General features: G+C 41.2%; 1 protein-coding gene across 4 annotated transcripts in view; it reads right to left on the bottom strand.

Moving 5' to 3' along the window:
• The window catches only part of OPHN1 (oligophrenin 1), a 634,131-nt gene extending 620,988 nt beyond the window's left edge, over positions 1-13,143 (bottom strand). The window contains exons 1-2 of one of the 4 annotated variants that reach the window (XM_057495710.1): positions 12,365-13,143; positions 12,061-12,231 (exon numbers count right to left, since the gene is read on the bottom strand). In XM_057495710.1, the coding sequence (XP_057351693.1) occupies positions 12,061-12,214 (154 nt within the window). In that variant the 5' untranslated portion in view covers positions 12,215-12,231; positions 12,365-13,143. The remainder of the gene's footprint in view (positions 1-12,060; positions 12,232-12,364) is intronic. The other 3 variants (XM_057495709.1, XM_057495712.1, XM_057495711.1) reach the window with 3 other exon arrangements.
• Positions 13,144-13,533: the final 390 nt, after the last annotated feature.

Raw genomic sequence — 13,533 nt, forward strand, 5'->3', positions numbered from 1 at the left:
GCAAAAATGGAAGGAACAAAACAGCAGCAGACTCACAGAACCCAAGAATGTTCTAACAGTTACCAAAGGGAAAGGGACCACAGAGGGTGGGTGGGACGGGAGGGACAAGGGGATTAAGGGGCATTATGATTAGAACCCATAATGTAGGGGGGATGCATGGGAAAGGAAGTATAGCACAGAGAAGACAAATAGTGACTCTATAGCATCTTACTATGCTGATGGACAATGATTGTAATGGGGTATGTGGTGGGGACTTGATAATGGGAGGAATCTAGTAACCACAATGTTGCTCATGTGAAACCTGAGTATAAGATTGTATATCAAGGGTGGAGCCAACATGGCGGCGTGAGTAGTACAGTGGGAATCTCCTCCCAAAAACAAATATATTTTTGAAAATACAACAAATACAACTAATCCTAAAAGAGAGACCAGAAGACACAGGACAACAGCCTGACTACATCCACACGTGCGAGAGCCCAGCGCCTGGTGAAAGGGGTAAGATACAACCCCCGGCCCAGCGGGACCCGAGCACACCTCCCCCCAGCTCCCGGCGGGAGGAAGAGGGAGCCCAGGACTGCTAAACACCCAGCCCTAGCCACTCGCACCAGAGCACAGACACAGCGCATGTGTGGAGGGCTGGAAACTAGGGAAATAGGGCAGCAAGACCTCTGAGCAGGTGCCGAAGCTGATGCCCCTGTGACAAAGAAAAGCGAGTGCTTTTTGAAAGTCTGAAAGGGACAGGGATTTAACAGCTAGACGGAAACAACACAGGTCACAGCCCAGGGGCTGGAAATTACAGGGAAAAATGGGCGCACTAACAACCTGGGCAACATCTCTGAGACCCCTCACGGAGCTAAACAGCCAAACAGCCCCACCGTCGACTACCCCTACGGGTGCTGCGAAAGCAGAGAAAAAGCCTAAGGCAAAACACTCCCACAGAAAGGAAAATTCCTACACTTCGGCCGGGCAAGACACAAAGACCCAGTCTACATGCAATTACTCAACACAAGCCACTACGGGTCGCAGTTGTCCCAGTAAAGAAAGGCCAGTAGCAAGTGAAAAGTTTGGCCCTCCCAGCTGACAGTCAATAGCACCTGTCAACATGAAAAGGCAAAAAAATAGGATCCAGACAAGACTAACACAGACAGCTTTGGCATCTGCTACATCTTCCCCTGAGAAGGAACCTGGGGAGATAGATTTAGCCGGTCTTCCTGAAAAAGAATTCAAAACAAAAGTCATAACCATGCTGATGGACTTGCAGAGAAATATGCAAGAACTAAGGAAGGAGAATACAGTAACAAAACAAGATCTGGAAGGACTTCAAAACAGAATGGACAAGATGCAAGAGACCATTAATGGACTAGAAAACAGAGAACAGGAACGCAGAGAAGCTGATGCAGAGAGAGATAAAAGGATCTCCAGGAATGAAAGAATTCTAAGAGAGCTGAGTGACCAATCAAAACAGAACAATATCGGCATTATAGGGATACCAGAAGAAGAAGAGAGAGAAAAAGGGATAGAAAGTGTCTTTGAAGAAATAATTGCTGAAAATTTTCCCAAACTAGGGGAGGAAATGGCCTCGCACACCACATAGGTACACAGAACTCCCATGACAAGGGATTCAAGGAGGGCAACACCAAGACACATAATAATTAAAATGGCAAAATCAAAGACAAGGACAAAGTATTAAAGGCAGCCAGAGAGAAAAAAAAGGTCACCTACAAAGGAAAACCCATCAGGATATCATTAGACTTCTCAACAGAAACCCTACAGGCCAGAAGAGAATGGCATGATATACTTAATGCAATGAAACAGAAGGGCCTCGAACCAAGACTACTGTACCCAGCACGAATATTATTTAAATATGAAGGAGGGATTAAACAATTCCCAGACAAGCAAAAGTTGACGGAATTTGCCTCCCACAAACCATCTCTTCAGGGCATCCTACATGGACTGCTCTAGATGGGAGCACTCCTAAAAAGAGCACAGAACAAAACACCCAACACATGAAGAAGGGAGGAGGAGGAATAAGAAGGGAGAGAAATAAAGAATCATCAGACGGCATTTATAATAGCTCAACAAGCAAGTTACATTAGACAGTAGGATAGTAAAGAAGCTAACCCTGAACCTTTGGTAACCACAAACGTAAAGCCTGCAATGGCAATAAGTTAATACCTTTCAATAATCACCCTAAATTTAAATGGACTGAATGCACCAATCAAAAGACACAGACTAATAGAATGGATAAAAAAGCAAGATCCATCCATATGCTGCTTACAAGAGACTCACCTCAAACCCAAAGACACGCACAGACTTAAAGTCAAGGGATGGAAAAAGATATTTCAAGCAAACAACAGAGAAAAGAAAGCAGGTGTTGCAATTCTGGTATCAGACAAAACAGATTTCAAAATAAAGAAAGTAACAAAAGACAAAGAAGGACATTACATAATGATAAAGGGCTCAGTACAACAAGAGAATATAACCATTATAAATATATATGCACCCAATACAGGAGCACCAACATACCTGAAACAAATATTAACAGAACTAAACGAGGAAATAGAATACAATGCATTCATTCTAGGAGACTCCAACACACCACTCACTCCAAAGGACAGATCCACCAGACAGAAAATAAGTAAGGACACAGAGGCACTGAACAACATACTAGAACAGATGGACCAAATAGACATCTACAGAACTCTACATCCAAAAGCAACAGGATACACATTCTTCTCAAGTGCACATGGAACATTCTCCAGAATAGACCACATACTAGGACACAAAAAGAGCCTCAGAAAATTCCAAAAGATTGAAATCCTACCAACCAACTTTTCAGACCACAAAGGCATAAAACTAGAAATAAATTGTACAAAGAAAGCAAAAAGGCTCACAAACACATGGAGGCTTAACAACACGCTCCTAAATAATCAATGGATCAATGACCAAATCAAAATGGAGATCCAGCAATATATGGAAACAAACGAAAACAACAACACTGAGCCCCAACTTCTGTGGGACACAGCAAAAGCAGTCTTAAGAGGAAAGTATATAGCAAACCAAGCATATTTAAAAAAGGAAGAACAATCCCAAATGAATGGTCTAATGTCACAATTATCGAAATTGGAAAAAGAATAACAAATGAGGCCTAAGGTCAGCAGAAGGAGGGACATAATAAAGATCAGAGAAGAAATAAATAAAATTGAAAAGAATAAAACAATAGCAAAAATCAATGAAACCAAGAGCTGGTTCTTTGAGAAAATAAACAAAATAGATAACCCTCTAGCCAGACTTATTAAGAGGAAAAGAGAATCAACACAAATCAACAGGATCAGAAACGAGAAAGGAAAAATCATGACAGACCCCATAGAAATACAAAGAATTATTAGAGAATACTATGAAAACCTATATGCTAACAAGCTGGGAAACCTAGGAGAAATGGACAACTTCCTAGAAAAATAAAACCTTCCAAGACTGACCCAGAAAGAAACAGAAAATCTAAACAGACCAATTACCAGCAACGAAATTGAAGCGGTAATCAAAAAACTACCAAAGAACAAAACCCCCGGGACAGATGGATTTACCTTGGAATTTTATCAGACATACAGGGAAGACATAATACCCATTCTCCTTAAAGTTTTCCAAAAAATAGAAGAGAAGGGAATACTCCCAAACTCATTCTATGAAGCTAACATCATCCTAATACCAAAACCAGACAAAGACCCCACCAAAAAAGAAAACTACAGACCAATAATCCCTGATGAACGTAGATGCAAAAATACTCAACAAAATATTAGCAAACCAAATTCAAAAATACATCAAAAGGATCGTACACCATGACCAAGTGGGATTCATCCCAGGGATGCAAGGATGGCACAACATTCGAAAGTCCATTAACATCATCCACCACATCAACAAAAAGAAAGACAAAAACCACATGATCATCTCCACAGATTCTGAAAAAGCATTTGACAAAGTTCAACATCCATTCATGATAAAAACTCTCAGCAAAATGGGAATAGAGGGCAAATACCTCAACATAATAAAGGCCATCTATGAAAAAACCACAGCCAACATTATATTGAACAGTGAGAAGCTGAAAGCTTTTCCTCTGAGATCGGGAACTAGACAGGGATGCCCACTCTCCCCACTGTTATTTAACATAGTACTGGAGGTCCTAGCCACGGCAATCAGACAAACAAAGAAATACAAGGAATCCAGATTGATAAAGAAGAAGTAAAACTGTCACTATTTGCAGATGACATGATACTGTACATAAAAAACCCTAAAGGCTCCACCCCAAAACTACTAGAACTGATATCGGAATACAGCAAAGTTACAGGATACAAAATCAACACATAGAAATCTGTGGCTTTCCTATACACTAACAATGAACCAACAGAAAGAGAAATCAGGAAAACAACTCCATTCACAATTGCATCAAAAAAAATAAAATACCTAGGAATAAACCTAACCCAAGAAGTGAAAGACTTATACTCTGAAAACTACAAGTCACTCTTAAGAGAAATTAAAGGGGACACTAACAGATGGAAATGCATCCCATGCTCGTGGCTAGGAAGAGTTAATATCGTCAAAATGGCCATCCTGCCCAAGGCAATATACAGATTTGATGAAATCCCTATGAAACTACCAGCAACATTCTTCAATGAACTAGAACAAATAAATCAAAAATTCATATGGAAACACCAAAGACCCCGAATAGCCAAAGCAATCCTGAGAAAGAAGAATAAAGTAGGGGGGATCTCACTCCCCAACTTCAAGCTCTACTATAAAGCCATAGTAATCAAGACAATTTGGTACTGGCACAAGAACAGAGCCACAGACCAATGGAACAGAGTAGAGAATCCAGACATTAACCCAGACATATATGGTCAATTAATATTTGATAAAGGAGCCATGGACATACAATGGCAAAATGACAGTCTCTTCAACAGATGGTGCTGGCAAAACTGGACAGCTACATGTAGGAGAATGAAACTGGACCATTGTCTAACCCCATATACAAAAGTAAACTCAAAATGGATCAAAGACCTGAATGTAAGTCATGAAACCATTAAACTCTTGGAAAAAAATATAGGCAAAAACCTCATAGACATAAACATGAGTGACCTCTTCTTGAACACATCTCCCCGGGCAAGGAAAACAACAGCAAAAATGAACAAGTGGGACTATATTAAACTGAAAAGCTTCTGTACAGCAAAAGACACCATCAATAGAACAAAAAGGTATCCTACAGTAAGGGAGAATATATTTGAAAATGACAGATCTGATAAAGGCTTGACGTCCAGAATATATAAAGAGCTCACACGCCTCAACAAACAAAAAACAAATAACCCAATTAAAAAATCGGCAGAGGAACTGAACAGACGGTTCTCCAAAATAGAAATACAGATGGCCAACAGACACATGAAAAGATGCTCCACATCGCTAATTATCAGAGAAATGCAAATGAAAACTACCATGAGATATCACCTCACACCAGAAAGGATGGCTGCCATCCAAAAGACAACAACAAATGTTGGCGAGGCTGTGGAGAAAGGGGAACCCTCCTACACTGCTGGTGGGAATGTAAATTAGTTCAACCATTGTGGAAAGCAGTATGGAGGTACATCAAAATGCTCAAAACAGACATACCATTTGACCCAGGAATTGCACTCCTAGGAATTTACCCTAAGAATGCAGCAATCAAGTATGAGAAAGACCAATGCACCCCTATGTTTATCGCAGCACTATTTACAATAGCCAAGAATTGGAAGCAACCTAAATGTCCATCGATAGATGAATGGATAAAGAAGATGTGGTACATATACACAATGGAATACTACTCAGCCATAAGAAAAGGGCAAATCCTACCATTTGCAGCAACATGGATGGAGCTGGAGGGTATTATGCTCAGTGAAACAAGCCAAGCGGAGAAAGAGAAATACCGAATGATTTCACTCATCTGTGGAGTATAAGAACAAAGGAAAAACTGAAGGAACAAAACAGCAGCAGAATCACAGAACTCAAGAATGGACTAACAAGTACCAAACGGAAAGGGACTGGGGAGGATGGGTGCGTAGGGAGGGATAACGGGGAGGGAGAAAAAAGGGGGGTATCAAGATTAGCATGCATGGGGGGGTGGGAGAAAGGGGAGGGCTGTACAACACAGAGAAGACAAGTAGTGATTCTACAACATTTTGCTACGCTGATGGACAGTGACTGTAAAGGGGTATATAGGGGGGACCTGGTATAGGGTAGAGCCTAGTAAACAAAATATTCGTCATGTAAGTGTAGATTAATGATAAAAAAAAAAAAGAAAGAAAAAAAAAAGTAGTTCCTGTGTGGTGACCTCCAATGAGTTCTACACAATGAGATAAAGGGCATATAAAAGTGTAGGCAAAAGGTCTGTTTGTGTTTATACAGAGGATCAAAGCCTAATTGGGCTACCCCGAAAATGAACTAAGATTCGATATGAAAAAGAACTTCCAACATCAGCACTCTCGGTAAGACTTATGCCAGAAGATGATCATCAAAAATCCCCAACAAAGATCCACGCACTGCTACAGGTGTAGATGCACTCATCCCACCAGTTCCTGGACTTGCCATGGGAATGAGGAAGGAGATATCTAAGCTGGCCGGTGCATACAGTAAAACAACAAATTTGACTCGGTCTATACTGTTGGAACTCAACCAAGAATTAGGAGAAGTGCAAATTGTAGCGCTCCAAAATCTTACAACTACAGGCCATTTCCTGTTAAAAGAATATATGGGATGTGAACAGTCCCCAGGAATGGGTTGTTTTAATTTGTCTGATTTCTCTCAGACTGTTCAAGTTCAGTTGGACAATATCCACCATATCATAGATAAGTTTTCACAAATGCCTAAGGTGCCTAACTGGTTTTCTTGGTTTCACTGGAGATGGCTGGTAATTACAGGTATGCTTTGGTTATGTAACAGTACTCCTATTATGTTAATGTGTGTGCGCAATTTAATTAGTAGTTTAAAACCTATACATGCTGAAGTTACTCTACAAGAAGATACGTCAAAGAAATAATCAATCTTCCCATGTTTTCTTCCGCCTGCTACTTCTATAGCTTTTCTTCTTCCTTCCTAATTACAACCCTTACATAGAATTCGTGCCTCATATCAAATTTACCGAGTATCATAATTCTTCCAAGTGGTAAAGATACCTCAAGACAAATGCTGGGCATAGAAGCCACAGGGCATAAATATGCAAAGAAGTAAAAAGCTAACCTTTTCAAGCAATATTGCCTCTCTCTCACTTACCAACTTCACATTTCCCTGTATGGCCCCGGAAGATGACTGGTTAGCCAGAGACAGGTAAGATTCCTCAAGGGAGGAACAACCTAAGACAGGCACAGTCGCAGGGGGGCCATCAGGTGAGAAATTGGGGATCAACAGAGGTGAGGCTTAGAACCTCACCCCCCCGTTCTGAGAGAAATCTTCTGCATACGTGGATGTTTTATTGCCCTGGTCTAGCTTGGATTAACACATAGTCTACAGGCACACACCTGATCATCTACATGTGCTCTCTTACAACACTAAACTATGTTTTCTACCTTTATCTTGTATCTACCTACCACTTCAGCATTTTATTAAAAATAATAATAATAAAGAGAGAAATGTGGTATCCACATATAAATCAAGTATAAAAACCAAATGAGTATTCATATTTGAACTGACTGTTTATAGTTCATAATGCATGAGCAAAACCGAAAGTTTCTGTGATGACTGCCCTTGTACTGTTCACTATGTAACTTATTCATTATGTAAGAATTTGTTCTACATGTAAAAACTTGTTTGTTATGCCTCAGAAGATTGGAGACTGACAAAAATTAGGCTTGGGGTGGAATAATGATTGTGCATTGAGCATTGACTCCCCTATACAGAATTTTATTGTCGTTAACAACCATTTGATCAATAAATATGAGAGATGCCCTCACAAAAAAAAAAAAAAAAAAAAAAAAAAAAAAAAAAGGACAGACTTCCAATGGTAAAATAAATTAGTAACCGGGATGTAAGGTATAGCATAAGGAATATAGTCAAGATATTGTAACAGCCTGGTAGGGTGATAGCTGGAACCTAGAATTATGTATATAAATGTTCTACCACTGTGTTGTACACTTGAAACTCATGTAATGTAATACTGTGTGTCAACTACCCTTCAATAAAAAATAATTATTAAAATTAAAAAAAAAAAAAAAGAGAGAAATGTGGTATCCACATATAAATCAAGTATAAAAATCAAATGAGTATTCATATTTGAACTGACTGTTTATAGTTCATAATGCATGAGCAAAACCGAAAGCTTCTGTGATGACTGCCCTTGTAATGTTCACCATGTAACTTATTCACGATGTAAGAATTTGTTCTCCATGTAAGAACTTGTTCGTTATGCTTCAGAAGATTGGAGACTGACGAAAATGAGGCTTGGGGTGGATTAATGATTGTGCATTGAGCATTGACCCCCCTATACAAATTTTATTGTTGTTAACAACCATTTGATCAGTAAATATGAGAGATGTCCTCACAAAAAAATATATATATATACACACTTCCAATTGTAAAGTAAATAAGTAACCAGGATGTAATGTATAGCATAAGGAATATAGTCAAAATATTGTAACAACTTGGTATGGTGACAGCTGGTACCTAGAATTATCATGTATATAAATGTTGAATCACTGTTGTACACCTGAAACTAATGTAATACTGTGTGTCAACTACCCTTCAATAAAAAATAATTATCTAAAAATAAAATAAAATAAAAAAATAAAACCTTGAAAGCCACACCAAAAAAAAAAAGATTTTATATCAATGATACCTTAATTTTAAAAAATGAAGCTGAAAAGTAATTTTTATTCATCACGGTTAACTTTAGTTCACATACTTTTCTTAACAGGCAGGTCAAGCCATAATCTTCCCTAACTCACCATCTCTTTAAAAAAAAAACAGCCTCTTAGAAATGACCACACTGAAATGCTGGCTTAGTTCACTTTTCTACCCTAGTACCACAGCACTCCCAGTCCAGCTACACTGGAATCTGTTCGTCCGTGGATATTCAATGAATATAGCAGTATCACCTCCACCAAATTCCATTTGACACTGCTTCACATCTACTAACAGCACTACCATATGACTTACTCATTACATTGACCTGAGTTACTCTGGACAATATCTAAAAGAACTCCAAGTGCTCCTGACTAAACATCACTAACTAAAAAGACACTGACTAAATATCACTGGGATAATGGCAGAATATCTGCTATCTGAAAATGTATATTATAGTACCAACTCCTCCCTGCACACAATGGCATTACACCAAGGGGATTAAAAGCTTTGGTCTCTCTCACTGTCTACAGAAATGTTGATAAAGTTAAGACACAGCTCTAGCTATTAAGGACAGATCTGAAGGGCATCAGGTTGACATCTCTCAAGGAGCATTCACTGAGAGGATTTCAGGTAGATAGTACAATTCAAGTCATCTACTCATGCTGGACATACCACTTGGATTTTCCCTTTCCCTACTCTCACAAAGTAAGAAGAAGGCTCTAAAGTTTATGACAGAATCAATTTAGGTTGCTTGACTATTTGAGTAAGACAGTGGCAGCCTGGAAAATAAAATGGCAGCCCAGAAAACAGAGAATGATAAACCAGGAAGAATCCTAAATCCTCACTGACCAAACTTCTATTTTTACAAATGGTAAAATTCAGGTTCACAAAACTAAAAACTTAACCTCGTACAGCCAGCTAGTGGCAGTGTTGAAATTAGCATCCCGGTTCTCTTTGTGCCAAGCTGAAGATGGCTCCAATAAGTATATTCAATATCAAATATGCCTCAAGGATGGAACCATCCATCCTTCCAAGAAAGCACTTACTTACCAGATAGTTCTGCCCCAGCTGCCTAAGCAAGTGCTGAACAGGCACTAAATGTAAATAAGGCCATCTTAATGTGAGTATCTAAAATTCTTGTCTTTTGGAGTATAAAATATAAGACAGTGTTTTTTTTTCAAATTTAAGACTAGATTATAAAAGCTACACAAATTACATTATTTCTACTTTATCAAGTTTATGTACATTTTTAGTACAGAATGCATCTTTTGTATTCTTTTAAAACATAAGTTTCCATTAGTCCAAGACACTGTATGTATGTATGGTTGTGCATGTATATGTGTAGGCTTTTTTTCTGACATCCACTTTATATATACAAATGTACATACATTATAAAGTATATTATCCTTGTTTTTTGAAAGGCTCTTTGAAAATTTTGTTTAAATCTCTGTTTAAGTACTGTCACATACACTAAAATAATGTAAAAATTTGTGTAGGTATAAAATAACATCTTATAATTGGGTTAGTCATTCCTTTCCCAAATGATTTAATTATAATATGCAGTGCAAAATAAAAAGTCATGGAATGTTAGAGGTGAATGAATATAGACTTTTATAGATCCCCTATGCATCCTTGCTTATATAATGCTGCAGACGTGGGGCCCCAGAAGAATGACTTACCAAGACAATAACTCCCATTAGTAGCAGAAACGGAACCATACCCAGGTATCTAGATGTCATGTCTAGGGTTTTTTCCCATTATACTGCCATTTTGTCTGCATATCCTTTACCTCTCAATGAACTCTATTAAGTGGTGACACACCCCGAAGTCTGGCCTATGAGTTCCTGAGGATCAACATCTCAAATACCCCATCTTTAAGATGCTGCCAAGAGTTTACTCTTGTTCAGGCCACAATAGGACAAACCATTAAATGGTCAAACACAATCAAGTGACTGACAGGAACTTGAGTCAATTTTTATATTCTGACTAAAGTGGGCAGACAACATGTGCCAGGAAAGCACAGAGTTCCAAGGGGCAAATCAGAAGAGCTGTACAACAAGTACCAGCTGGTAGCAGCTATCTTTAGACTGCCACTCCAGGCCTTTCTCTCTGCTCTTGGTTGGCATCCGTCTTAAGAAAGTCCCCACACTGGATGTAGACACAGTTTTTTGGCAGTAAATCCATTCAAACAAAGTTATAAGCATACAGGACATATTTATCAGGGACTTTGACTTTATTTTTCACAACTGTCTTTCAGCCAAGAAGAGAAAAAATTAATTATCACTCCGCCTAATCATTATTTGCCATTCTTCTGAGTATATACTTTGGCACAAACTGTCAGTTTGCCTGCACTCTTGTTGGGAATGTTTATTATTCTTTCTCTTACTCCAAGCCTTCTGCCAACTAGCAAAAATAAAAACTGTGCACACAGTGAGGAAAGGGAGGAGGATCCCACAGCTGTCAGCTATGACCACTGAGAAAGGCAAGCTAAGCAAAGGTTCCTTCAACCAGGTGGCTCCCAGCTGGAGCCCTATAATTTGCTCTCTGGGGGCTGGAATCCTTGTGCCAGAGATAAGGCAGATCTGTGTTCCACTCTCAAGCATAATTCAGAGGCGTGTAAAGCCATCCAATAATTCTGAGCTTAGACTGACCTTGCCCAAACCATAGCTCAATATCTTAAAGAAAAAAATCAGTGGAGCAAAGGTGCTTTCTTTAGAAAATAACTTGCCACAGGCAATGTTTTGCTGCCCCCACACTTATCTGTAGTAACCAGAGGCCAGAACAAAACCTTTAGTGAAGATGCTTAATTCCCAATTCTTTAGGACATGGTGGGGCAGTTCCTTGGTTAGCTTGGATATCCCCTTGTCCCAGACATGGATGCTGAACATATCCGAAAGTACTAGCAGATTGTCCCTTTGGAACAACAACCTGCAGAGTAAGGATAATTGAAGAGCAAGAGCATCCCTTAAACAGCTACAGATCCTGTCTTACAAGGTCAAGGCCACTAAAGGGAAAGGCCTAAACTTCTAGTTGTAGCCACCACTGTCCAACCCACTTCCACTTCCAAAGAGTCCAGAAACCCATTCGCCTGAGAGATCTGGGCTGGGAATCACCCTGAATCCTCCTCTCCCCCTGTAGTGTGGAAGAGCTTAAAGGCCAGAGCCACCAGCTCAGGGAAACAGCTCATGGAAGCCTTCCACTTACTTCTCATTGTGCTAATAAGAGCGTTGCCATCTTTGATCACGTCTTTGATGAATTTATTGGTCCTCTCCAGCTCCTGCTCATAACACTTGAGCCTCTCTCGGAAATCAGGGCTATCCAAGTAGCAGTCGCTGAACTCTAGCGGTGGATGTCCCATGGTTCTGATGGCAGGGGCTGGAAGGACAGAGGAAAGGCACAAAGACCAAGAGCATCAGTGGCACAGAACAGGAAGTAGATGGGGTGGAATGAGGACGGGACCCGCTTAGGAAGCCTGTAGCCTCCCTCCCTTAGGAGAACAGGTACCTACATGTTTGGAGGAGATTCCTGCGGAGAGATGTCTGGTCTGTACAGAAAGGGGCGGCCGAAAGATCACTTCAGGTGACAGGGAGCGCTGATTAAGGCTGTCGGATCCCAGCGAGGTGCAGCCTAGCAAGCAGCATGGCCCCTAGGCATCGCCGCCCCTGACAGGAAGCAGAAAACGCAACCCGGCTTGCCTCTGGAGCCCGACCGGATCCTTTATGAGCAATTGCAAACGTGACACTTAGGCCAGCCCAGGGTGTAGGCGTGGGGTGAGCGCCGGGGGTGGGAGTCGCCTCTCCTTCCTCCTTGCTCCTGAGCTGGCTGAAGATTTCCTTCGCCAAAGTCGGCTGGCAACCCAGATTGCAAGGTCCCCTCCCCCTTCTCAAAGTCAGCGCTGCCGCCCCGCCCCAGAGAAGCCCTGTACCGAACCGAGGGCTCCGGCTCCGTTTTCAGTCGTCTTCCTCGCCCCCTAGGGTTTCGTTACCCGAATCCTCTGACTCCCAAGAGTTCCTCCTGGTTCATGGGAACTGGCCTGCTGACTTGTTAGGCGAGGAAGAGGTTAAACCAGGGCGGCCACGAAATTTAGCCTTCCTCCACAGACACGCAAGCGGGAGTGAAGAAGGCGACAGCTCGACGCACAATAGCTGCGGTAGCCCGGCGCTTCCCTGCGGAAACTGGGGAGCATTCAGTGCCCTAGGGCTCCAGCTGGGAAGCGTGGCGGCCTGGGAAATGTAGTCTTCCCGTTTCACGCCCCATGACTCCTTCCTGCAATCTCCCCACTGCTAGCCGAGCGGCCGTTCTCCCCGAAAGGCATTCCCAGCCTGCTCCAGGCTCCCTCGCTGGGCCCACCCCAGAGGGCAGGTGCGCCACGCTGGAGGCTACGTGGAAAGTGTCCGAAACTGGAACAGGAACACGGGAGGAATTGACTTTTGGGAGCCATCTCTCATTTCCCATTTTTTGGCTCGATTGTTCTTTTTCCTTCCTCCCTTTCTCACCTCCCTCTGACCCACCAATTTCTTTTCCTCTGCCCTTTCCCATAGGCCTTCCCCCTGAAGAATTGACTCCCACCCTAGAATCGCTGTTATTATGCTCACAAGCCAATGCCAAAGAAAGGGAGGCCATAATTAAGAGCTCACTTTTTCCTGCATAGGACCCCAACGGGTGGTTTTTGTGACC

The sequence above is a fragment of the Manis pentadactyla genome, chromosome X (genome assembly GCF_030020395.1).
Source record: "Manis pentadactyla isolate mManPen7 chromosome X, mManPen7.hap1, whole genome shotgun sequence".
Taxonomy (NCBI): Eukaryota; Metazoa; Chordata; class Mammalia; order Pholidota; family Manidae; genus Manis; species Manis pentadactyla.